At 49.5% G+C, this 27,646-nt stretch overlaps 1 protein-coding gene across 1 annotated transcript; it reads right to left on the bottom strand.

Moving 5' to 3' along the window:
* Positions 1-242: 242 nt before the first annotated feature.
* Positions 243-27,646, bottom strand: CCR6 (C-C motif chemokine receptor 6). Its single transcript, XM_007108106.4, has 3 exons — positions 27,262-27,646; positions 3,487-3,596; positions 243-3,388 (listed from the first exon to the last, which is right to left on the bottom strand). The coding sequence occupies exons 1-3, from the start codon at positions 27,377-27,379 to the stop codon at positions 2,270-2,272; spliced, it is 1,347 nt and encodes a 448-aa protein (XP_007108168.2). The 5' UTR covers positions 27,380-27,646; the 3' UTR covers positions 243-2,269.

A 27,646-nucleotide genomic window follows, 5' to 3' on the forward strand; every position in this document is an offset into this window, starting at 1 on the left:
GTCCAGCCAGAGCCTGACCGTGAGAGAAGACACGAGAAATAGATGAAAGGAGACCCGGGAACCATTGAAGAACAGTCCGGAGCCCTTTAAGGTAGGAGCAGAGACCCCGGTAGCCCCGGGTCTCCGGCGCTGTTGGCCTCTGCGGCACCAAACGGCCGCTGATGCACCTGTTCTGATGCCCAAAAGGCAGCACGAAGAAAGGGTGCCATTTAATGAAATAAAATCTGTAGCACACCTTAGAAACACCTTTATTCATTATGGCTGAAGTCTGAAAAGGGTTATTGCATAAAGAAGCAAGTTTCACTCCTCTGGAGACTGAGATGCAGAAGACCTTGATTCCAGCTTCGCCGAGTCAGCATGATGTTTCTGTGCCGGTTTTGAACCACACTTTCACAGATCTCATCAGTGCTCTGGTCAAACCGAAAGAAGCATCTGAGTAACGCCTCCCCTGCTCTGATGTCTGAAGTCACGCGCTAACAGATTTGAAGGACGTGGGACCCCTGAACACCAGGGTCTCCCAGTCGGAGCCCTGAGACTGAAAGACAATTCCTACTTCACCCACAGAACAGTTTTATTTTGCAAAAGCCAAAACCATGTTTAAAAAGACGGGCTTTGGGGCTTCCCTGGTGGCGCAGCGGTTGGGAGTCCGCCTGCCGATGCAGGGGACGCGGGTTCGCGCCCCGGTCCGGGAAGATCCCACGTGCCGCGGAGCGGCCGGGCCCGTGAGCCGTGGCCGCTGGGCCTGCGCGTCCCGGGCCTGTGCTCCACGACGGGAGAGGCCACGACGGTGAGAGGCCCGCGAACCGCAAAAAAAAAAAAAAAAAAAAAAAAATACAGGCTTTGGATCTTAAGAGATCATGTTGAATTTCATGTAGAGATGTAGCTGAAGCTTGTAAGAACAAGAGAACGTTTCAGATAACACTTAAAACACGTCAGTATCTTTGCAGCTCATGTCAGGACTTTTCTAATACGCATTTGCGGGGTTTTGTTTGTTTGTTTGTTTGGTTGGTTGGTTGGTTTGGTCTGGCCACGCCTCAAGGCTTGCGGGATCTTAGTTCCCCGACCAGGGATCGAATCTGGGCTCTCAGCAGTGAAAGCACAGAGTCCCAACCGCTGGACCACCAGGCAATTGCCGTGTTTGTGTTTTTGTAAGGTGTGTTGATGCTTTTCCCCTTAGGTTCAAATATTTACAAAGCACTGTCAAAACCTGAGTTCTATGAACTTTTGATGCCGTCAAAGAGATTTAAAAACTGATTCCATCGTTAAGATCAGACTTTAGGTAACACCACTTTACTGCAGCAGAAGCCAACGTGATCCAAGCTCTCCGAGAAGCTAATTTGAAGCTCGTCACTACCAGGGTCCCCTCCACACATCTTTCTTCAGCTCCATGATGGAAATGAACAGAAGTTCTTTCATTATTGTCTCAGCAAAGTTTCCTGGTTCTTTTTTAAAAAGTACTCTATTTATTAAAAAAAAAATTTAAACAACTAACTCTTTAAACTGCACTGTAAGCTCCGATTCTATTGTGTTTTGTTAAACAAATAATTACTAAGCCCCTTCTGTATGCTAAATGCATGCAGTCTAATGGATTTTTAGAGGAGAATTTCCAATCACTGAGGGAAATGGAGCAAACTTACACTTCCTGACGGCCTGTTACAACCTCAACTGCCTTATCCACCGTGACAAGTGTCACTAGTACTTATGCAGCCACCTCTTCTGTCTCTGAGCTTGTTTTTCGCCTGCCTTTTTATGAGCTCATGCTTGAGAAATGAGACAAAGCTCACACTTTTTCACAGGGAAATGAGATAAAGCTCAAGCCAGCCCATCTTGCTATTACGATTCCCAACAGTAACCATCGCGATGGAAAAATGTCTAACCTTCTGCCTAAAATCAGTTACATGAGGGCTTTCGTTTGTTTTTTCCATCTGGGTTTTTTAAGCCGTGGGGTGTTGTGCGATGACCAGAAGAAACTGTGGTCTCGGGCCGCGTAGCGAATATTCCTGAAAGTGTCCACGTTTGTCAGCAAGTCATTTTCATTCAGCATTTCCCAAAGCCTGTTTTGCAGAACGCCAGCCGTCAGGGACAGGGGCACAGAGCAACCCCGGCAAGTGAGTTTGGGGGGTGCTGCCCGTCAGCGTGCCGCTGGCACCCCGAGCACGTGCAGCCCTGATCTTGCAGGAGAGACCCCGCTCGCTTTTGCTTCATGTCCACACGCCCCGCGCATTTTTGTCCTGCCCGTCCGCCCGTCCGCGCCGAGCCCGGGGGGGCGTCACATGGTGAAGGAGGACGGGTTGTCATTGTCCGCGGTCTCGCTGTTCTGCCGGGAGATGAAGTTGTCCGAGTGCAGGCGGGAGCAGGAGAAGCCCGGCGCCTTCTGCCTCCTCCTCGCACACCACAGGTCCTTCATGATCTTCAGAAAGTAGCTTCTGAACTTCTGACCGACGAAGGCATAGAGCACCGGGTTGAGGCAGCAGTGCAGGAAAGCCAGGACCTCGGTGACGTTCCTGGTGTAGCCCAGCAGCCTCTCGCTGCTGCATGAGCGGTCCGTCCTGCCCAGGTTGACGGCGGTCACGAGAAGCACCATGTTATGTGGGATCTGGCAAGCCAGGAAGACAAGGACCACGGCTATGATCACGCGGATGGCTCTGTGCCTCTTAGAATTCTGAGCTTGCATTAAGGTCTTGACAATAAACATGTAGCAAAATATCATGAACACCAGCGGGATGAAGAAGCCGAAGAGGAGCTGCAGCCCCAGCATCAGCAGCTTCCAGCGGATTGGCTCGGAGACGGTGTGGTACCTGGGCTCGCACACGTCGCTGCCTTGTAGCTTGTATTTCTGGTTGAACGTGAAGGTCGAGCTGGAGATGAAGATCGACACCACCCACACGACCAGACAGATCATTTTGCGGTGAGCCAAGGTTCTGGACCGGAGCCGGAAGGACTTGGTGGCCTGCACGATGGCGACGTAGCGGTCCAGGCTGATACACGTCAGGAGCAGCATCCCACAGTTAAAGTTGACGGCGTAGATGCCCCGGGTCAGTTTGCACACGACGTTGCTGAAAATCCACTCGCCAGCGGCATGGCTGACCGCCCAGAACGGGAGGGTAAGGACAAAGAGGATGTCTGCCACGGCCATGTTCAAGAGGTAAACGTCGGTCATAGACTTGGCTTTCTTATAAAAAGCAAAGGTGACCACCACCAAGATATTGCCCAGAAGGCCAGAGACACATATCAAGGAGTAAGCAAGTGGCACAAATAGCCCAGAGAACTTTCTGACCTCCTGCAAGGAGCATAGAAAGCTGTCAACATCGAGTGAATAATCTGAACTATTAGCCAACCCAAAGTAATCCTCATTTGCGTCGTAGATGTTGGTGGAATTCATGGGTTCCTGGAACGTGAACAAAGATAGAGTTATCGGTAGTGTAATTTTCAAGGAGCACAGCTGGCCAAAATTATACTCCCGACCAAAATGAAAAGGACGCTCACCGGTCTCATGGCGGTGCTTGATCTGGGCACAAAGTCCGGGCCTGGAATACGAGGGGGGCGGACCTTCAACTCCTCTGGCTCACAGTGGAGAGAACAGGACAGAAGTGAATCTACGGAGGAAAGAAAGCAAAACGCATCACAGTTAAGTATCCTCAGAGAGCCAGAGAATTAAGGAAATAGATTTCTTCCCATTTCAACACGAAGAGTGCACAGCATACTGTTTTACACAGAAATACGCATTTAGAGCTGGTGTCAGCAGCCTCTTTCTGTAAAAGGCCAGATGGTAAATGTTTTCGGATCTTCAGGTCATATAGTCTCTGACACAACTACTCAAACCTGTGGGTACAGTGTGAAAGCAGCTACAGACAGCTACACAAATGAGTGGGCGGACCAGACGTGGTGCCATGGGCTGTGACTTGCCGATCCCTGATCTAGAGCATAGAAAAGGGTGATATCAGCAAAACCACAGATTTGATCTGCAGAAAAATCTTCTGCAAAATTCAAATTAATTACATTCACAAGATTCCACTGAACAAAACCCATAGAAGTGCAGGTGTTGCTAGGATACTTATAATTTATAGTCCTAGCCTGAAAATATTATCTATACTATTAAAGGCTGGGTATATATTTATGGTTTTATATATATAATCCTTAAAAGCCACAGATATGTGCAATGGACAGTCTAGCTAACAACCACTGCTCTGCTGGGGCAAACACATCATACTGCTCAGAAACCAGAGTGTGGGAAGGAAGGTTCAGGTTGGCATGGCGAGGGAAGGCTCTGTGGTCAGGCCCACCCCGGGTCCTTGGAGAACAGATCACCTGCAGGTGACCGCTCCGGCTGCAAAGGAATACTGAGCGCTGCGTGTTTGTGAAACGGGGTGGCCAGCCTGGCCGGGTCAGCCTGACTTCTACCAGACAACCCTGATGGAGCATGTGACATGCCGGGAATATGCCAAGAGGGGTGACACGGGGTCCAGGCTCGAGAAATTCACCAGGAGACTGAGAAAGGACGGAGCTGGAGCATCAGGGCGCAGGACTCTGAAATCCGTCATTTGAAACAAACAGGAAGGAAAGAAGGGTGTTTGCTCCCCCAATACTCCACCCACCCTTCTTTACTTGGTGCTGTTCATCGTGCTGCTTTCTCATCCAGCCCCACCCCCGACAAAATCCCTGTCCTGCAATCCTGATACTCCTGTGAAACGCACATTCACGCCCCTCCGTTAGCTCCCCCCTTGCCACGCGGCCCAGCAAGGTCACAAGGCGGAGGAACAACAGCAACGCGGCCCTCAGAGACTCAGACAAGAAGGAGCGATGTGTCCCACGACCCATCTACCTGCGCCAAGTCGGCCCCCACCTCCAGAGTCAACACTGACGTCTGGGGGAAGGATTCGGTCGATCACAGAGGTCACCCCGAAGGGTTTTCTGAACGTACTTCTTGTATCATTTGACTCTCCCCTTGTTGCTTCCCAATCACAGATCAGGTGGCCTGAACCCACTCCTTCCCTGATGCCTGGAGACTGAGTCTTCGCTGCCGCTCCGGTCCCTGCTCTGGACACAGGACTGCAGGGAGGCTGGGCTCCCCTCTGCACTTTTGCAATTGCCTGCAAGTGTAGAGTTCTAACGGGCACTTCAGAGCATGCAGAAGACGCATAATACAGAGCTTCTGTGCTGCAAAAGCATATTGAGGAAGTAGACGCGTCGATCAGATGATCAGATTAAACGTATCAATCAAACTCAAGACTTGTGCTTCCAGCCATGATGGATTAACGGAGACCAAATGCACCTTACCGCATTAAAAACCAAAAAAGCCTATAAAATGCATTAAATCACAGTTTTCAGACATTGAATGACAGACACCACAGGACTGTGGTCCCCGACAGGAGACCAGCGAAGTGGGCAATGGTCTGAGCTCTGCGAAGCCCCCGCTCTCAAGGGGAGCAGTTCCCAAGTGCAGAGCAGGGGGGTAACCCAGAGAACGGCCCTCCTGCTGAGTTGAGGAGACAGGGACCAGAATTCAGGGAGGCCGGGCGGCTGAGAGAGGAGGCCCTACACACAGAAAAATGAGGAGACCAGCAGAGTGGTGTCCTTAAGAGGAAGCGACACACGACTGGGGGAAGAACCGCCAGAAAGGATGGGCAGCGAGGTTCGCAGTGCTCTCCCGGGCTGGAAATAGCTCTCCCCCGGCCAGATCGCTGTTGCAACAGAAATTAGTTGACAGCCTCCATCATGTTAAACTTCATTCTTTTAGCCCATCTGGCCACTCTCTCCCACAGATATATTTTTTTTTTTCTTTTTCTTCTTGCTTAACTGCCGTTTGAAAATGATTGTTTTCTGGTTAGAATTGAACTATGCACCTGGTGTTTACTTCTTGGAGAAAACACTCCTTAACAACCCCTCCCTTTGTGAGCCTTCTTCATTCCAGAAAGAAGGTCACAGCACGATAGCCTCAAGGACCACCAGAGCCCATCCTGGGACCACCTGACGCCAGCTTTGATGGTTTTGAAACTTTCCTGAAGTCAAGAAGAATGTGCCACTTGCACCCTTGTCTGCTGCCCTATTTCCCACCCCTAGACTATAGAGCCTTTCCTACTCTCAAGGGAGGGCACGTCTTGAGGGCACTAGCCTGCTGTGGCCCCCTTTGCCTGGCAAAGCAATAAAAGCTACTCTTTTCTACTTCACCCAAAACTCTGTCTCTGCATTTCTACTCGGCACCAGTAAAGAGAGGCGGGCTTTCGGCCTCAGTGGCAACCATGACCTTCCACATCCCAGGGCCCTGGGAGCATCCTCAGAAGGGCGCCGTCTTAGGAGTAATGGGGTTAAAATAATCTGACTTAGGGCTTCCCTGGTGGCGCAGTGGTTGAGAGTCCGCCTGCCGGTGCGGGGGACGCGGGTTCGTGCCCCGGTCCGGGAGGATCCCACGTGCCGCGGAGCGGCTGGGCCCGTGAGCCGTGGCCGCTGAGCCTGCGCGTCCGGAGCCTGTGCTCCGCAACGGGAGAGGCCACGGCGGTGAGAGGCCCGCGTACCGCAAAAAAAAAAAAAAAAAAAAAAATCTGACCTAAATGCTGCTCTGGACCTGCCGTCCACAGCAAAGCCTGAGAGGAAGTCTCAAATCATCCATCTGATTCCAATAATACAACTACATTCCAGAATAAAGCCCAAAATTATTTAAAGAAATAAACAAAATTCAGCCTTCAACATGCAAAATTCATAATGTCAGGCACCCAAACAAAAATTTCCAGACCACAGTAGATTGAATGTTTGCAGCTCCCCAAAATTCGTATGCTGAAGCTGAACCCCCAGTGTGATGGCAGGTGGAGATGGGGCCTCCCCCCATAATGGAATTCGTGCCCTTTTACAAGAAGAGACACGACAGGGTTTGCCTCCTCTCTCTGCTCTGCACCCTGTGGAGACACAGTGAGAAGACTGCAGACCAGGAAGCAAGCTTTCATCAGACCTGGATCCTCTGGGGCCTTGATCTTGGCTTCCCCAACCCCTAGAACGTGAGAAATAAAATGTTTGTTGTTTCAGCAACAAACAACAATTTGTGGTAATTTGTTATAGTAGCTCAAACTGACTAAAGCACAGACATTTAAAATAACAGAAAAGTGTGACCCATGATCTACACAAAGAAACAGAAAAATGACAGAGATGATAGAATTAGCAGGAAAAGATGCTCCAACAGCTACTGTAAATACACTCCATATGATCAAGAAGGTAGAGGAAGGCATAAACATGACGAGGAGTGGCATGAAAGATATAAAAAGACCTAAAGAAAGATCCCATGGATGAAATACACAACATGTAAAATGAAAATACATTGATTGGGAGACTTCCCTGGCAGTCCAGTGGTTAAGAATCCGCACTTCCACTGCAGGGGGCACGGGTTCGATCCCTGGTTGGGGAACTAAGATCCCACATGCCTCACGGTGCAGCAAAAAATAATAATAATAATAATAAATACACTGATTAGGATTAACATCAGGCTGGACACAGATGACAGACACAAATCAATTGTAATTCTATGCCCCAGCGACGTTTGGAAATTGAAACTGAAAAAACAATCATAATAGCATCAGAAAACATGAAATGAAGTACTTATGAATACATCCACCAAAATGTATACATATCCTGAAAACTACAAAACATTGCTGAGAGAAATTAAATAAGCTAAATTAATGGAAAGATATATCATGTGTAGATTAAACAATTCAATATTGTTAAAATATCAGTTCTCTCCTAACTGATCTACAGATACAACAAAACCCAAATCAAAATTGTGGCAAGGGTTTTTGTGGAAATTGACAAGGTAAATCTAAAGTTTATTAAGAAATTCAAGGGATTTAGAATAGCCAAAACAACTTTGAAACAGAGAACAAAATTGTAGGACTCACAATACCTGATTTCAAGACTTACTATGAAGCTACAGCAATTATGACAGTGTGGTATTGGCAAGAGGATAGATTCATAGATCAATAGAACAGAATAAATACAGATTTTTCACTAAACTACCAAGGTAATTCAGTGGGAAAAACAGTCTTTTCAGTAAATGGTGCCAGAACAACTGGATATTCATGTATAAAAGTTGATCCATACCCCTTATATCATACCGTAGGCAAAAAAATAATTCAGAATAGGTTACAGATCTGTATGTGAGAGCTAAAACCATAAAACAACTAGAAGAAAACATGGGAGAAAATCTTCACGCCCTTGGGAATGAAAGAGATTTCTTGTATAAATTGCTCAAGGCATGAACTGTTATGAAATTGATAAATTTCTGTAACTGATCAGAATTTAAAACTTCTGCCCTTCGAAAGGCTTCAGAAAATGAAAAAACCATTGAATGGGGAAAAAATTGTAAATTTATATCTGATCAGTGTAGCCAGCATATTCAAAGAACCCTTACAACGCAATGTCAAGAAGACAAACAACTCAAGAAGAATCAGGCAGAAATGTTAAGTCGATTCACCAAAGAAAACACATAGAAAATACACAGATGTATTTATAAGCACAAGAAAAGGCACTCCATGTCATTAATTATTAGGAGAATGCAAATTAAAGCTGCAATAAGAAGTCGTTTCATGCTCACCAGACTGGCTAAAATCAGAAAGGCAAACAAGACTGTGGAAGAAGATGTGGAGCCTCACGTTCTCACCAGAGTGGTGGGGGCTGCAACACAGAGACCCGCTCTGAGAAAACAAGTCAAAGTCTCTCATAAGTTAAACCACACACTTACCACGTGAACCACAAGTGACCCCTGCGTGTTCACCCCGGAGAATGAAAATGAAAGACTTGTACTCAAAGGTTTATCTTAACAGCCCCAAACTGGAAAGAACCCCAGCGCCCAGGAGATGGGGAACAGACGTGCAAGCTGCACCCCATCCACGCCCTAGAACGCAGTCGGAAGATGAGAAGTGGCTACCGATGCCCGCTCCACGCGTGTGAATTACAAACGCGTTTTTCTGGGTAAAGAAGTCAAGACCCACGCACTGCATTCTTCCATTTATATGAAATTCTAGAAAAGGCAAAGCAATCGTGGCAGGAACCGAGTCAGTGACCGCCGTGGGTGAGGGCTAGGAGGAAGAGACCGGCTGGCCCAGGCTGGGGGACTTTCTGTGGTGCCGGAGATGCTCCCTCTGCCAGGACGGTGACTGTTGTCAAAACCCACTGAAGGGTGGACTTCAAGCTGGTGACATTTATGGTTATAAATGATGCCTCAGAAAGCTAATAAAAATAACGTGCCCACAGCTTCACACAAATGCGCCGATGCGGGGCACTTGTCCTCCCCTGGGACTGAGCAGGTTGTGGAAGGTGTGAGGGAAGAAGGGCTTTCAAGGACTCCAGAAGGAGGAAAAGGTACAGACTGAGGGAGGGGTGGGCTCCAGGTGCGTGGGAGGGGCCTGGGAGCAGAGCAGGAGGGGGTGCCACGGAAGCGGGGACGCAGGGCTGCCGTGGAGACCGCGCTGCTGGGGAGCTGTGCAGGGACCGAGCCCAGACGGAGTCCAGACCTGGGGAGGCCACAGGGGTGCTGGCGAGACGCAGCTGCGGGGTGCTGCGGGGCTCAGGCCTTCGTACCCTATGGCGGTGGGGGCGGCAACGGCGGAAACGGCAGCCCAGCTAAAACGCGGTAAGGGATGACCCAGCACGCTCGGCCCAGCCGGAGCCCCACTTAGGGAAGATATTTTTTAACCACACTGTGGTAGATAATGTTTTCTGAATTCAAACTGAATTCGGTCCAACCAGTGTTTACGAGTAGCTACTGAGGAGAGACACAGAGGATGCAAAGATGCGTTGAACATAAGCTCCAGCGTCGAGAAGCTGTCGGGTGAACAAATCATTATAGAACTGTGCAGTGCTAGCAATGATAGTGGGGTGTCCAGCAAAGCAAGGGGTCCCCTCCGGTAAGGAGGAGGCTTTGTCGTGAACGTCGGCAGGAGGGTCTGAGCTGTGGCACCGCAAGAAACCAGACACTCAGGCCGTGCTGCCGGGGGGTGCGCTCCAAGCAGAGACCTTAGAAGTTTGGTCTGAATTATGTCCATTCCTGAGACATTATTTTAATTTCCCTTGATTTACTCTTACTTCTGATTAGAATGGCAGAATAAATCACAATAACCCAAATTTGTAAGCTCTGCCTCTCTCAGGGATAGGGTTACGTAACTGTCGGGTGCGAACGATACAGAAATCTGGACGATGACAAACGTCGTGCTGTTGTGGCTGAGACCCAGTGTTCTCAGAAAAGACTGCTGTCAGGCTGACACGTGCGCGAGGCACCCGCAGCCTCTGGAAGTAACTCGCCCTGCCCCAGACCGCCATTTTCACTACAGAAATCATGTGAGCTCTTCGGAGGAAACGGTGTTGGCGACGGAAAGCCATCAGGGGCACCACAGCATGGAAAGAACCTTTTATTTTTCAAGTAAATTACCTCAAACCTCGAGCAGCAATAGCCAGCTCTTTGGAGAAAGAATCTGCGGACTCTCTGTTATGAAAATTGTGATATTAAGACATTTTAAAAATAGATCCTTCGTACCTTCTCTAATGAACTGAGAGTTAAATATAAGTGTGGTAATTTGTTATGGAAGCAATAGAAAACCAAAATAATGCTCAATAAATGTAGCCTGTTAAAAGTAATTGATGTTTTATTTTTAGGCCACATCATTGCAAGGTTTAGCACGGGGGACGTGACAGCTTCATCAAGTCTACGCTGATCAGACTTACATAGTAATTTTGAGTTGAGCGACGGAAACAAATGGCCAGCTGGAATCAATTGAAGCCAAGTGGCTACGATGGCGAAGAGAGACCCCCATGTGTCGGAACTGGAGATGACCCACCTGAAAGGAGGGAGGGCCAGGTAGGAATGAGGCCATCAACTACCCGCGAGGTTGTCATTTGAAAGAGGGTCTAGGCTTACACGTCCCCGCACAGGGTAAGAATGTACCCAGTGAGTGGAGACGGTATCCACAGATTTGACTGAACATTAGAAAGAACATTTAAACCGTTCAGTAAGAATGGCACGAGCCGCCTTGGGGGGTGGCAAACTCTCCGGCAGGCACAGTGGTGAGCCCTTACAGAACACGAGGTGGGTGTGACGTGGGTCAGACCTGCTGAATCAGAGTCTCTGGGGATGAGCTCTTTGGTGAGGAAAGGGTTGAAGCAGGTGCAGCTCTCCCTTCCAGCTGGAGACACGGGGGCAGGACTAGCCTTGACCGGCCTCCTTGGAACCATGCTAAGTGCATTTGCCTGTGGAGTCCCTGCCGGAGAAGCTGTGAGGCCGGCAGCACCCTGTGCCTGGCTGTGGAGCCTATGGGGCCGCTGGAGCCCGGCCCACGGGAGGCTGCGGGCGTGCGAAAGAGGCAGCCTCCAGCTGTGCGGCGAGCAGGTAAAACCTGCAGAGCCCTGAGAACAGTGTTTTCACGTGTACTGCTCGTAACACTTCGTACTGACCTGAAACCAAAACCCACGTTCAGTAAGCTGTATCTGATGGCTCGGGGCCCCGCCAGGAAAGCGATGTCACCCTGGGCCTATGCTTGCCTGTGTCTTCTGAGTCATCAGTAAAGTTAGGGGTGAGGTAAGTTCTGGAGTCCTGTGCATGTCCGCTGTGATCACGGACCATCTCCTTTCACACTGTCTCCGGGTTACGCTAATGCACGTTTGTGTGTGAGAGCTGTGGCTTCACCAGGAATTCCAGCGTCCAGCAACTGAGATCATTGGAATTTAGATCAGCATTTAAAAGTGAGTTCCCCGGAGATGCTCTGGGTACAAAGAACAGCGGGAAAGAGGCAGAGAGGAAGAGCAGGGCAAATGATTGCTCTCGGGGGGCTTCCCTGGTGGCGCAGTGGTTGAGAATCCGCCTGCCGATGCAGGGGACGCGGGTTCGTGCCCCGGTCCGGGAGGATCCCACGTGCCGCGGAGCGGCTGGGCCCGTGAGCCGTGGCCGCTGGGCCTGCGCGTCCGGAGCCTGTGCTCCGCGACGGGAGAGGCCGCAACAGTGAGAGGCCCGCGTACCGCAAAAAGACTGCTCTGGGGTTAAGATTGGGCAACACTACCACCTGCATCCTCCTCTTGGATATTTATGTCACCGTTTATTACCATGGCTCAGAGCCTCGCTGAGTAACCACACCTTCCCAACCTGCTCACCCACAGGAACTTTAGAGTCGGTGTTCTTTGGAATACACTTTGGAAAAAGCTGACCTAGAGGAGCTATCCTCTCCCTCCTTCCTTCCTTCCTTCCTTCCTTCCCTCCTTCCTTCTTTCCAAGACGAGTATAAATGCCAGGCCCACATGCCACCCAGTGGCCAGCAGCTCCAGGCTCTGGCCAGCGCTGGCACTGCCTGCCGGGGCAAGCTGGTGAGAGATATCACTAAGGCGAACAGATCCCCTATCTTTAGGCAGCAAGCTGGTCTCCACGCCGGGCCTCCAACTAGGAGTGTATCCACCACTTAGAAATTGCATGAAAGGAAAAGTACACAGGCCTTGCACTAACTCCTGATGGATTCTTTTCTCATCATGGACATACTTCGAAATAATCTATTATTAAAAGATATATCTTTGAATGGCTTTTCTTCCGTTTATAGAGACACACAGTGATAAGTTGAACCTTCATATGACATTTGCATTTAAGATTTGAAACCACAAATATATTACTCTTTTAAATGAAAAGTAAATGTGTTAAAGTCCCAAGATCCACCGTATGCACTTGGTGAGAGCTTCTGCCTCTCAACTGTCAGATTTCAAAGATTTTGTTACCACCCAGGAAAACAAAAGTGTTACTTCAAGGAAAACTTAATGTAACTTAATTCGATTAACATTTTTAACATAGTGTTTTAAATGCTAATTTACTTTTTTTTTTTTTTTTGCAATTAAACAGTGTGGCTTCCTAGTACCATTTTCATTAGGTACAATATGCAAAAGAAGGTATCTCAGAAACTAACAGCTAATTGACTACTTCGTTTAAAAATGAAAAGAATGCCCAATAATACATGTCCTAAAAATCAGAATGGGCCCCACGAGTGGGAGGCAAGGGTCATAGCCCACCCCAGGCAGTTTAAGAAACTCCAGGCAGGGGGCTTCCCTGGTGGCGCGGTGGTTGAGAGCCCGCCTGCCGACGCGGGGGACGCGGGTTCGTGCCCCGGTCCGGGAGGATCCCACATGCCGCGGAGCAGCACGCGGCTCCGTGCGCCACAACTACTGAGCCTGCGTTCCAGAGGCCGTGAGCCACAACTACTAGAGCCCGCGTGCCACAACTACTGAAGCCCACGTGCCTGAATCCCGTGCTCCACAAGAGAAGCCACCGCAATGAGAAGCCCCTGCACCACTACGAAGAGTAGCCCCCGCTCACCGCAACTAGAGAAAGCCCGCACGCAGCACTGAAGGCCCGATGCAGCCAAAAGTAAATAAATAAAATTAATTAATTAAAAAAAAAAGAAACTCCAGGCAGTGCCCCTCCTCCCTACTCGACTGCTCTCAGATCCACCAGAGGCCGCCCCCTGGGCCTCCACCTCACAGAAGCCACTCCTCTGGTCACATCAGAGGACCAGGGACACAGGCAGAAAACAGATTAGGTCATCAGCAGCCAGCGTCTTCACTGCTATCAGTTGACCAAGGACAGCCTCGCAGGGTCTGTCTGTCAATTACTGGTCTGCTGTCTGTTCGGACCAGGAGTGGGTGGCAGCAAAAAGGAAGTAAGATCCCCAAGAGAAGAGAAGAGGTGGCTGAAAAAGCAGAAGAGGGTGGGTAGCAGACCAACTTCAACCTTTTTGTCCATTTGGCCAAGGGCAGAATCTACCCAACAAAATTAAATACGGGGAAAACATGAATAATTTTAACAAAACATTATCAGCAAGGAAACTGTGTTAAATTTTTTATTTAAACAAATTTAATAACAAGTTTAACAGTTTGTTAAAGCAGAAGATTTTAAATCTGTGTTTATTTTCATAAATAGTGATGGCCCACAAGACAAGGAACAAGAACTAAATGTGTATGTGTGTGTGTGTACACATGTTGAGTATATGTATGCACATGCACACATGTGTGTATGTAATGTGTGTGCATGTATGTGTGCTACATTGTGTGTATAGGCGTATGTATGTCGTGTTATGCATTGCATGCATGTGTGTGATGTGTGTGCATGTATATATGTTGTGTGCACACACATAGTCAGTCATATGTATGCATATTATACACGGGTGTATGCGTGGCACGCGTGTATGCGTGTGTATGTTTGTTGAGTGTGTGGAAAGCGGATGTGCACACTTTAAATTAATTTCTAATTACATACTAGGCATTGGGATATTGGGATCACTGCTTTACATCTATTACCCCTTTTAGCCTCACAAAACCCCTCGAAGGTAGACTTATACCCATTTATAGATGGGAAGACTGCAGTTCCTCTAGGGCTGTGAATTAGAGACCTAATTTACCTTGTCTCCAGCAGGTCTTACTGAAGGGCTATAAAATTCCCACAAGGTCTTAAATAATATGTTTATTTTAAAACGATATGTAGATCAGAATCTCACGTACTAGAAAAGTAAGTATTCAATAAATGTAGGTTCTCTTAATTCATTTGAAGCATGGGTGTTTTATCCTTTTTTAGATGAACATCGGTGGGGCTGAAACTCTAGTCTGGCTTCCTTCTGCTTTTGAATAAGAATGGTTAAGAGAGAAGCCAGAAGGTTTTTTCCAGTGATTGGTATATAGTTTTGTATTTTTTTTCTTTTGGTTCCTTTTGCTTCTTTAAAAGCTCACTTTTACATTTTCTTGTTCATTACAGAAATTATATTTCATATCTCTAATCATTTCCAGAGTCAGTGATTAATTAATTCAGACCTTGCATTCGTTTCTTTACTGATCTCTGCAATAGCTCTTTGCTGCAACTCCATAGGCTTTGGAGGGCACCTACGGCAGACTCTTTTAAAGACCACTGCACATCCTTTTATGGTCATGAGACACTCACTCCACAATCATTGTGGCCTTTGCAGCCATTATCAGCGCTTTTCCTGTATTTCACTGAGTCTCATAAAAATTTCCACCCCATCGATTTCTCTTAAATGACTGCCTGAAAAGCTCCATCCCAATCAATCTCCAGCTATTCAAGATCCTCACTCGTCATCTTTCATTGCATAAATCACCTATTGCATGGCCGCCAAAACATTATTTTAGCTCAGGTTTTAGCTCTGCAAACCCTTTACGTACTTATTTAAATAAAGAATTGCTCTCCAGACAGGTGGCCCCTGGACTTTTCCCCTATGAAGCAATGCCCGAACCATCGCCCAAGCTCCAGTTCGAGGCAATTAGGATGAAATCACTTCCTGTACATTTAGAGGGAGAGCGAGCTTCTAGAACACACAGTACTATTCCTAAAACTATTAGGGCACCGCATGTGTGAAAGTGAGTATGTTTTACTAAGTGTAAACACAGACAACATGCCAGCATTCTGGAATCCTTAAGAGTAAAGCAATTCCATGTCTAATATTCCTTAGATGTGGGTATCAAGAGAAGAAAATACACTCTTAAAAGGAGTCGAGGGGGCTTAGCAGGGCTCACCTTGAGAAACGCCGTGATCCAAAGTGCCCAGTTCGGTTACACGCCCCTCATGACACCCCAGGAACGCACAGCACCAGTGTGATTCTCTTAACCAGATGCACTTTCTAATGGTCATTAAGAAAAAAGCAGCGAGAGACCAGAACTAACCAAAAGCAAATCGCTGAATTACCACTTCCTATGTAAAAGGAACGCCTATTTGCCCAAATACAGATGGTTAACCATCTATATCCTGTAGGTTATAGAATAATCACACGTCTCCCTGGAGCCGGTGGTAAAGTTGCTGAGAAGGGAGGGACCTGGGCGCTGTTATCTCCCAGAAGAAGGGCTCTGAGTTGCCTTTCAAGGTGTGACAATGCGTTTATGCTCAAACAAACACTCACTCCGTCTCCCGGTCAGTTACCTCTGGGAGCAAAGGGCACTTTGTGGGCTGCCTGGAAAGATTTAGAAGTATTTAGAAAGGGCCGTGTGAGCACTGTGGTTAGTGATGCAGCCTCTGGAGCCCCCTGCCTGTGTTCACCCCGAAAGCTGTGCGCCACAGGGAGGCACTGACCTTCCGCACCCCTCATTCCCTCCTCTGTACAATAAAGACCATGACGGGGAAGCCTCAGAGTGTCACGGGGGACAGCAGCCTCAGTTCATGTGACGCTGGTAGGACAGTGCCTGGAGTCGGGTAGCTACTCAACAAACACTAGTTTTTTGGGGGGATAAAAAAACACAAGTATTACTATTGTATCATTTGGGATCAAAAACACCACGTGTGGTAATGGATATTAACTAGACTTATTGTTCATTTCACCATACATGTAAATATCCAATCATTAGGTTGTACACTTGAAACCAATATAATGTTATATGTCAATTATCTCTCAACTTAAAAAAAAAGAAAAGCGTGAGATGCTAAAAAGTTGGGCACTTGATCTTTATGAGATGGCAGGTGACAGACCTAACAAGTGCCCTGTCATTAGGTATAGCAGTTGATGGAAGGAAAAGAAATTGATGAGTCATTTGGAGAACTCATTTTTGGGTGCGAGGGATTAAAAAAAAAAAAAAAAGACAGAAAATTAAAAGAAAAAGAATTCTGGAATCATAAAAGTGTTCACCATGATGTAGTGTGTTGTTGTGATTCACGTCTCAGGAAGTAGTTCTTTTTATTTTTTATTTTTTTTCTTATACATTTATTTATTTATTTTTGGCCGCGTTGGGTCTTCGTCACTGCGCGCGGGCTTTCCCCGCTTGCGGCGAGCGGGGGCTCCTCTTCCTTGTGGTGCGCGGGCTTCTCATTGTGGTGGCTTCTCTTATGGCAGAGCACGGGCTCTAGGCGCACGGGCTTCAGTAGTTGTGGTGCACGGGCTCAACAGTTGTGGCTTGTGGGCTCTAGAGCGCGGGCTCAGTAGTTGTGGCGCACGGGCTCAGGTGCTCCGCGGCACGTGGGATCTTCCCGGACCGGGGCTCGAACCCGTGTCCCCTGCATTGGCAGGTGGATTCTTAACCACTGCGCCACCAGGGAAGTCCCAGGAAAGAGTTTTATAAAAAAAATTATAGCAAAGTTTTATAGCAAAGATCAATTAAATGCAAGGCCAGGTTGACTGACATGTTCCCTCCTCCTTTCTCTTTAGCTTCCTTTCTCTTCCTGAGCTGAGCAAGCTGCCCACGGCCCTCCCTCTGCTTTGTCTTGACTAAGAGTTAGTCAGGGGTCTCTCCCTCCTACAGACCCCAGAACGCGGCTTGTCCCCAAGTCTGAGCAGCACTGAAACGTGGACCTGTCCTCTTGTCAGCTTCTCTGGGGAATCGTCCTAGCACAGCGGGACCCTCTTCCTGGCCATTGCGGGTCATTTCCCTGCGAAGTTTCTGCTCATCCTGTCTCCTTCGCAGCCCTATAGAAGAAAAGCCTTTTTCTGTTTGACTTTGAGGTGCTTGCCGACCTCTGATCCCAGGGCACCGATGTCGCAAGAGTCCCATATTCCCTCCCTCACAATGATCCTTTTGAAGGTCATTCGCTTCTTTCCAAGTCCTGACTTGTGTTTCTGTGACGGAGCTTACGATTCTGCATTCACACGGGTGTCCCATCCCCTCCTCTGTTCGAAAAGAGCCCTCCACGTGACACCCCTCGGGGTCCCTGACCTGGACCACTGATCCCCGGATGGAGAGCAGGGGGGTGTGTCCTTCCTGCCTTTCCCACTGCTGGAAGGGCTGCCTCCCAGGCCCCAGGCTCCTGGCAGAGGAAAAAACGGGCCACCTCGGGGGCACGGGTGTCACGCACACACCTTTTCTGCACGTTCCTTCTGAAATCCCCTTTGATGGTCTCGTGTAGCGAGAAGGTGGGAAGGTAAAGCCTTTTGCGGCTCATCATCACCTTAGAACCGGCCTGCCTAAAGCAAGGAAAACAGATTTGACTTCGCTGAGGACCAAGACAGAACAGTGAGTAGGATTCGGCATGTTGAGAAAAGCGACACTGTGAGGCCACGCGACGGGCCAGGAGGCTCCATCGCTGCTCCCTTTCTGGAACCACACGCTTCGGCACCAAGGCTGGCCCGCCTGTCAGAAGCGTGCAGAGGCCGGAGCGGGAGAGACACGCCCCCCCCCCCCCCCAGAGGGACCACTGCCCCTTACACGACTTCTCTGCCCCCAGAGGGAGGAGGGTCCGTCGAGGAGTTGGCCCTGGCCTCTGAGCAGCTCCAGCCCCGGGCCTCTGGCCTTCCCACCCTGTCCACGAGGGTCTCCTCTGTGGGGCTCCGGGCCTGCGTGGCCCTCATGTGTCCTTCGCCCCAGTACTCTTTCTGTACTTCAAAGTAAAATCCCAATTATATGTCATCCTTGGGAAGCTCAGACCCATTTTGTTTTCTCTCTCTAGAAAATGTCCCATGTTAAAGATCCTGGGAGCTCTCACCTCATTTAAATAAAATGCAGCTGCTCATTTGCATGGTATTGTGAGGGATGTAAAAAGCCAGAAGCACACAATACGGTGAGGCATTTTATATAAATAGTTTCCAGTCTGAAAGTCTGACAGCAGGTGTGAAAAATTCATTCAGAACCAAGTCCAGGGACAGTTTGGTAAATTAATATCACGGCCAAGCAGGAAGTGCTTTACACTTTGCCGTGAGGCTGGCTGTGATACTCTGTGTAGTTCTGGGCTTCCCGGGGACCCCTCATCTTAACTGCCGGGGTTCACCCCTGGGGTGTGGAAAGGCAGCTCCTTCAGCTGCAGGTCCCTGTTTAATTAGAAGGAAAGGGAGTCTTGGCCACACAAGCACAGCAGGGAATACAAGTGGGTTCCCCTAAGAAGGAAGAAGAATTTAAAAGGAAAAATAGGAACTTGAGAAATGTGTGTACACTATGAACAAACACATTTTTTCATTATAAAAGTTAAAGTAGTTTTAGGCAACAATTTCATAAAGTTTTTCAATCAAATGGACTTCCTCACAGATGATACTGAATGTTCCTTTAAGGGACAACAAGGTTTTTTTAAAAAATTCTCTCTTTCTTTATTTTAATTTATTTATTTTATTTATTTATTTTTGGCCGTGTCGGGTCTTCGTTGCTGCGCGCGGGTTTTCTCTAGTTGCGGCGAGCGGGGGCTGCTCTTCGCCGCCGTGCGTGGGCTTCTCGTTGCGGTGGCTTCTCTTGTTGTGGAGCACGGGCTCTAGAGCGCAGGCTCGGTAACTGTGGCGCACGGGCTTCGTTGCTCCGCGGCATGTGGGATCTTCCCAGACCAGGGCTCGAACCCGCATCCCCTGCGTTGGCAGGTGGATTCTTAACCACTGCGCCACCAGGGAAGACCCATAACAAGGATTTCATACATTTTCAACTTTGTGGATAATTTCCAAAGATGCATGACACCCAGATGACCAGTATCTGCCGATGGGCTTGTGGCGGATAAAGCTGATTGCCTTTGGCATTTCAGAGGACCTCGGCCCTCACTGATGAACAGTTCCGGTGTCTGATATTTGCCGGCCACTGTGCAGGCCCAGCAGATGGTGGTTTGCAGGGTTTCTGAGGGACACGCTTGAGTCTTGGTTTGGTGGCTGGAGTGTTAGGATCTCAGGGACCTGGAAAATGAGCCCAGCTGATGTCGGCGTTACCTGTATCTTAACGAGATGTCCATTTCGCGTGCTAGGTAGTCTTTGGAGACCGCCAGCTTCAATGCCTTTTCTTCTAAAACAAGCATGCGGCTCACGTGTCCAGAGGTAAAATCTATTTCCCTCTTCTTTGGTCTGGACTGGCCTTGCTGACTTGCTTGACCAACCGTTATGTCAGAAGCAGTGATCCGGGATGCCTGAGGCTGGGTCACAGGAGCCCTGCCGCTCCCCACTGGGCTGTGCTTTCTTGGGAGCCCAGCCTCTGTGCTGGGCAGAGAGGCCACGTGTGGGCAGCGTGCGGAGAGCTCCTGCTGAGACCCCAGACAACAGCCAGCCCCATGGAGCCTTCCGACCACTCGGGTCCCAGCCGCCCTCCGACTGGAACCGCACGACAGGCCCCTCCCGAGAACCACTGAGCTGAGCCCCGCCAACCCCAGAGCCTAGAGAGGTGATAATAAGTTGTTGTTTGGAGCCACCACAGTTGGACGTCGTTTGCTGAGCGGCAATGAGTAACGGGAACCATTCTCTCCTCTTCAGCTCGAGCTCTAATCCTCTTCTGAAGTAACGAGATGTGTTACGAGCAACAAAAATCAAAACAAAAACAGACTTTCTCTGTTTAAAAAATATCCTCCCCAAGAAAGCCAACAGTTAGAAGAGATGCTAGAAGTGGCGGGGGCGGGGGGGGGGGTGATAAGAAATCTGAGCCAGCAATGCTGTTGGAGAGATGAAGCCGGGCAACTTTAAAAACAGAATGTCTCATCCAGCAGCGGCTTAGGTCTGTGCCTTGTGGTCTGGCTTGGTAGCTTTTCCTCCATATAGAAATACGGAAACGCTCTTCATCCAATTCTGCCAGCAAATTCCCCGGCAGGGACAGAAGTGCATTTTACAGAGGGAATCATCAACCACGCTGACCCCTCGTGTTTTGGAACCGACAAAGATTTCGGGTTGTACAGCCTTCGAGTTCAGGGCACATGCTGTAGCTTTGGGCCTGCACAGTTTGATACTTTTTCACTCTCCGCGCTAAACGATCCAGCCTGAACATTGTACTGCTAGAGAGTCAGGGGCACACCGATCTCCTTTGCCTGCTGTAAATTAAACTTTCAGATAGCTACCCCATGCTCTACACTACATACAGAGACGCTTTAACGTATGTGATTTATTTCCTGCCTTTAAGGGACTTCCACAGTTGCAAAGGTGAGGCACAAACACATGACGTTTCAGGCCGAGTTCAAGGCTGTGAGTGATGCTTCACGGTACTGAGAATGCGAACAGCTTAAGGAGGCGTAGAGCGCAGTGTCTGTGGGGAAGGGGCCAGAGCTCAGCCCGGAGAGCCGACCCACTGGCCAGGTAGGGAGGGGGAGGGGGCAAGCAGCAGGGCAAAGGCGTGGCGGCAGGAAAGCACGTCCTGGGCCAGCCCGGGGAGCAGTGGACGGGCTGGGCTGCAGCGGGAAGTCGAGGAAGCCTGGCCGAAGAGCTGGGACTTGGTCTCAGTGACAACGCCAAGGTGTGGCAGTTTTGTGAGCTGTGGAATGACAGGGAGTAAGTTCCCAGCACCGACGTGGACAGGAAGCCGTCCAGGAGGTAGGCAGCCCAGAGCCCCAGAGCGGCTGGCAGGGCTGATGGCTCACAGCCACGCGTCTCGGGGTTCCCCTCGCCCTGCTCTGTTCATCTGCACGAGAAGCCTAGAGGGTGCTGGTGGTGTCAAACTGAAACTCAGAAATAGAGCCACTTCCCCAAGTTCACGCATCTCATAACTTGAAGAGCCAAGACGCAAAGCCATGTCATCTGACCCTGAAGTCTCTGCGTTTCTGGGATAAATGTGAAGAAGAAAGGATGTTTTGAAAAATCAGTGAAAAGCAAGAGGAAGAAGGAATAAAAATGATGCCAGATTTTCCACCTCGACAGAAACAGGGAAATCAGAACTGGAAACTCATTTCTAAGTTTCTAACACAGTTCTAACCAGAGAAGGTATAGAAGCTGACGTAAGGGGAAGGAAATGAGATTCATTTAAGGTGCACGGGGTGTGAGGAGACTGAAGTACTGTGTAACTGCAGAGTCTTGACTTTAGATCTGGGCCAGCCACGTGCTGGCCATTTCTGAAATTAATCCCTGCGTGTCCGTCTTCTCATTAATAAAAGGAAGCGGAGAGATCTGTGAAGGCTTCAGGTGAAGATTAGAGACAGGGGAAGCGCAGATCTCCCGCATGTTTGGTACGCACCCCCACAGCTGACCTCTCCCCGCTCTTTCCCCTCCCCTCCCCCTCCTCCCTCCCTGCCTCCAACCCCTCCCCCCCGCCCCTCCTCCTTCTCCTTCTGTCCGAAGGAGGGGCTCTAGCATGAGATGCAGGGAGAGCGGTGCACAGGAGGTTGTAACTGACCTCAGAGATGCAGATGAGAGCTCTGGGAGCTTTGCACTTAAGCACGGGAAGCAGGAGAACAGATTGAAGTGAGGAAAAAAGACAGAAGAGAAGTGGCCAGAAGAATAGGTCCCTTGAAATTAATACAGTGTTACTGGAGCAAGGGAAAAAAGTGCTTGAAGAAAAACCTGCAGAGCAGAGGCTCCGAGGACTGAAACTGACCTTTGGATTTTGAATCACTACTGTTTACAGTGCTCTTGGAAGATAGACTTTCAGTATGAATGTTCAAGTGAAAGCTTTATGATAAGGATCTAAGGCGATAGATAGTGTGGTCTCGGGAAATAGAGACCACAGATGTAGAAAAAAAAATTTTTTAATTGGCAGTGGTAAACAACAAGTTCCTACTGTACAGCACAGGGATCTATATTCAGCATCTTGTAATAAACCATAATAGAAAACAATATAAAAAAGAGTATGTACGTATAACCGAATCACTTTGCTGTGCAGCAGAAACGAACACCACATTGTAAATCACCTAGGCTTCAATTTTAAAATGCATAAATAGAAAATAAAACTAAAACAAAAACCAAAACCCGGCAGTAAAGACTCAAAGGAGTCGAATGGCGCCGCACAAGTGAGGCTTTATTTTTTGAGCCCTGGAGTGAGCAGACACGGCGGCTGGCCCCCACTCCCCACGCCCGGCCCACGGCCGCTTCTGGCTGTGACTGTGCGAACAGAGACTGCCTCCTGCACGGTCCCCATCTCAACCCCCAAAGCGCCGGTCTTCTGACTCCAGGCTCTGCTGCTCAGCCCCGAGGCGCAGCCCAGGAGTGCAGAGGAGCTGGCGGCCCCTGATGGACCGGCGGGGGGTGGGGGAGCCACAGCCCGCACGCCACGGAGACGGGAGTCAACGTTTCCCGCCAGCAGCAACCGCCCAGCCCCCTCCTCGTGGGCTGCCAGGACCAGGGTGGCCCACGGTCCCGGTCTCCCAGAATGCGGAAACCTCAGGGCCGAGGCCACGGCTGTCCTGCGCGGACCAGGATCTGGCAGAAGCCACGGCCCTGAGGACCAGGGGCGAGGAGCCCTGCTACTGGGCCACGGTGAGGGCAGAGCGTGACTGGGGAGGTGAAGGGGCCTGGGACCAGCGCACGCCAGGAAGGAGGGGGTCGGGAGGGGACCTCAGGGAAGATGCCGCCTTCAGTGTGTGAAGAAAGCCAGCAAGGAAAAGGAACGGCCTTATTCTCCACTGTGCCAAAAGGAGGATGTGGGCCCAAAGACATGAGGGTGGAAGGAGGTGGTTTCAGCCGGGAGAAAGGAGGGATTTTGAGACACCCAGGCTGCCCAGCCGTGGAGTGTGTGCCCTCCTCCCGCTGATTTCCCCAGACAGGCTGGGGAGAGAAGGGTTCTGTTAGCTCGTGTGCCAGAGGAAAGAAGGTTAAACGGAAAAGATTGACCCGATCTGAAAAATCAAGCTCTGGGAGGAAGGAGTGATGGGGTGTGGGGGAGACCGTGAGGGGGAGGGGTGTGAGGGAGGGGTGTGGGAAGAAATATATTGAAATGATAACTATGGTTGCTTGGCGGGGGTCGGGGTGGGGGGGGTTGGGGGGAGGGTGCTAGAAATATAAGAAATGTAATTTTGTTTCTAAGTCTTTGTGCTCTCCATGTGTTTAATAATGAGATACATTGGTTGTACAATGAAACAATCTCTGAGAACTGTAAAAAGACTAATTGTAGTAACTGTTGCAGATATCACTAATGCTCACTTCTGGAAAAATTACACCTTCTAGATATTTCCTGATAGTCTTCATTGTCTCACTGCTCCCATAGTCACAACTTTTTCCATCAGTTTCCAGAACAGTGAACATGCTATTTTGCTTCAAATCAGTTACAGTAAATGGTGAAAGGGATTGTTGGACCCCACTCCCGGCTCAGCACAGGAAAACCAGAGTGAGATTATTACAGTCAATGAAAGAGCTCTAAGTAGCATTAAAACTAACTTCCAGGGGGATTGGCTTTTCTCAGACTTACTTTAAAAATACCACAAAACTCTTCAACGAGGGCATGACTAATTTAGCAGAATAGAGAGGATTAGATCACAGGGTGGGGACAGCGGAAAGGCCCCCTTTCCACCTGTTCTGCCAAATCGAGAAGGAGGACAGGAAGGGCACGGGGGCTGGTCCCCAGCAGACACCACCCCACAGGAGGCCAGCAAGTCCCTCCACCTCAGGTCTGGAGAGAGGACGCCCACCCCTAGCCAGAACACATGGGAGGAGTTATGCACATCACCTCGGCCTATTTTACAGAATCTGAAAAGGCTAAAAGTGACAAAAAAGCCAGAGAAGGCTAAACTATTTTATTGCATTTTCATTTAATTTTACCTACAAGACAGTGGCTTTTAGTTTCCTAAAACCTCTGTTCATCGGCCAGAAACAACTCTGAAAGCCACACATCCTTTGATGCTGGGGACCTCCAATCGAATAATTTTGATGTTAGATAAAAACCCACAGGTAAAACCTATCGCCTCCTTCCTTGACCCCGTAAAGACATCGCCGCCCCAGTTCCCGTGGGCGCTCTCTGTGCATGGGAGGGAGGGCAGCCTAGCAAAGGGCCTGGAGCCGCCACTCTGATTCATTGCATTCCTCAGTGACCCAGATTCAGGCCTCTGTGTTCATTCTGTCTAACGGGAACGGCCAGGCTGACTTATAAAGGTGCTACAGAGATGAGAAAGGACGAGGTCATGATAATGTGACAACAGCCCCGCTGCTTTCCTGGCCGTCTCATCAGCAGCCACTAAGACGGTTGGGGAGAGAAACATAACAACACAACAGCAGGCGCCGCCGCCGCCGCCTCCGAGACAGTAACCAGCCTTTGGATTGAGGATTTCTCTGCCTGGGGGGGCAGGGGAGGGGTTCCGAGCGAGCAGACAGATGAGGGGCTGAATTCCCTCTCCAGACCCTGACCGAGCGGGCCTGCCGTTCTCAACGCCCCGGGGGCAGGTGCTGCCCAGGAGGCCACACGTGAGCAGGAAAGACCAGGGCGTGCGCTAATTTGCGGCTCATCCTCCTTCACCCCCAGAACTTCAGGTGGATGGTACGATGAGCAGGGAGACAGAGCACAGGAGGATGAGGTCCTTGCAACTCCATTCAGAGGAGGCTGAGGAGGGAAGTGCAGAGGCCCCGGCCGCACCCCAGTCCTGGTGGCCCCCTGCCCAGGGCTGAGGGCGAGCCCTGCTCCCGTCTGCCGCCGGCCCTCCCCTGGCCCTGGTGGCTGCGCCTCCCCCTCGATGGCCTCGCTCGCCATCTTAGCACTTCCCTCCGCTTCACTGCTTACCTTCTGTTCAGACCGCCCCCTCCTTCCCATCTTTCATCCTTTCTTTGTTCCCTTTTCTCTGTTTTCATGCATCCAACCCCTCACTCTACTCCCCAGACAGAAGAAGTTGTGCAAAGTCAAATGGAATGCGTTTCACAGAGATCAACCTCCTCTGACGTGGAACCCTCTTTAGATCCTAAGACCTCGCCGGCCATCATGAAGAACTCGCTGGATGCTGAGGGCACTTGGCAGAGGAACTTGGCCACATGTCTAATTCACCTTGTCCTGGCGGAAGGTAATTCTGAATTAACTTTCAGCTGAGGTTGATCATCTGCAGTTTTAAGCGTTTGAAAATTTGAGACCTGGTTGATGAAATTCTGGCTCAAACGCATCTTCTAATAAAATCGCCGCTGTCCAGCCCTGCCTTTGATGCCTTTGTTGGGGTCACCACCGCGGACGTGAGCTTTTCTCCTCTGCAGGAAAGCACCAAACTCCAAGCAGAAGTCGCTCAAATACCGAGGGCTCTTTGCCTGTGCGTTGCATGGCCCCAGACGGAAATACACCGAGTGGTCCTCTCTGTAGTTTGGGGTGTTCCCATCCCACCCTGTCCTCTTTCCTGCCTTGTTCCTCCCGGCCTCTGACTCCAGGGGTGACCTTCCCACTTGAAACTTTTTGCTTCTATAAGCTCTGGGCTGGGAGACCAAACAGCCCTACTTATCAGAACCTCGCCTAAAATAAGAGTCGGTACATCTGAATGTGCACCTGAGGGTCTCCCCTGGGAGAGGGGATGGGCTTTGTGGTATCTATTTTGGCTGCAAGAGTCTCTTTTTGTGTTCATTTCCTCTTTCTCAAGTTGTCTTAGAGGGTTGATGTTATTAGATAAGAGACCTCCAGGTAAGCGAGGGCTCAGAAGGCTTAGAATGTTTAGTAAGAGAAGACATAATGCAAGATTAGAGCAAATGCCTCCCGTATTGTCATATTAATGGAATAACAGTATTTTTTAAATGGCATACATACATGAACCCACAACACAGTGAAACTCATTGCCACCCATTTGTCACTTTCACTTGAAAGATGATTTTATCATGAGCACTTCCCGTGAAGGCAGCCTCATCCATTCTCCTGAACCAGACCCGTGAGCATGTCCACGTGTGGATGGATGTCCACACGCGGATCTGTACCTTCTGCTGAGCTGCCTCCAGGCTGCCCCAGCCCTTCCTCCCTTCCCATCTCGCCCCCGTTTGTCAGCGCCCCGTGGCTCCCTTCTTCGTCTATGTGGGACTCGCTCCTGCCCTGTCCTCCTCACCTAGAGCACCGCCCTGCTCTCCAGGTCAATTCCTACCCCCTTCACACAGCCGCTCACCTCCCCCCCTCCCCCACCCCCCCGCCATGCTTCATCCACCTTTAGATACCCCAGCACCCCTCATTCTGTACACGGGTGCACGGGGGTGCAGCCCAGCAGGTTCGCAAATGGTAAGTTAAGGAGACTGTGTCTGGTTTTGGTTTGTAGAGTGTGCGTTTCTTCTTCACAGTCAGGGCTCACGTAAGCGATGGCACTTTCAAAGGTGGCTGTGGTTTATCAGGTTCCTTGCCACTGTCCCTACAGTCCTTTCACAAGCGCTAGTCACCATCAGCAGGGCACAGGCGACCTGAAGGGACTCGACTCCCTGCACATTACCCACAGATGGTGTGACTTCATCTCTCCAACTCTTTAACCACACCTGCTCTCAGGACTGCGGTCGGAATTATGTAACACAAGATTACTGAGAAAAACCCAGGGGATGTCTCTAGAACAGTGGCCAGCACATCACGGACTCAGCAAAAGTTAGTGTCTCCCCTTCTCTCCCCATGGCGGGGCTAAGTGGTCTGAGTGACAATCAGTGTCTGGCTTGATACCATAAATGTTCGCAATTTTCTTTTATCTTCAAAGCATTAAACAGTTAAGACAACGGGGATACAATGTTTCCTAAATCCCAGGATGAAATAAAAACTTACCAATAAGGAAGTAGCTTCTTGTTCCACAAATAAACAGCCACAGGAGTTTTCTTTCTTGAATGTCGGTTTCTTTCATCTTTAGACTTCTCTTCACCAGTGCAAGGCCCCTGGCCTCCATACGGATTAAAGCGGTTCGGATGGTGAGTGCTCAGCCCCTGCGCCTCGCGTTTGCCTGTGTGCTTGTGTTCTTACTTTGCCCACGCTGGGTGGTGTGGTGAACATCTCATCACAAGCTTCATTCTTGCAGCTCACACCTCAGATCGCAGGAAGGTAAAAAATAAGATGGAGGAAGGAAGGCAAGCTGATGCAACTAGGTCACTTAATAATTTCAATTTTAGAGAGAATTTTTCTTCTCGTTTCAGAATTATTCGTCTGTGAAATACTT

This window comes from Physeter macrocephalus, chromosome 10 (assembly GCF_002837175.3).
Source record: "Physeter macrocephalus isolate SW-GA chromosome 10, ASM283717v5, whole genome shotgun sequence".
NCBI classification, from domain to species: domain Eukaryota; kingdom Metazoa; phylum Chordata; class Mammalia; order Artiodactyla; family Physeteridae; genus Physeter; species Physeter macrocephalus.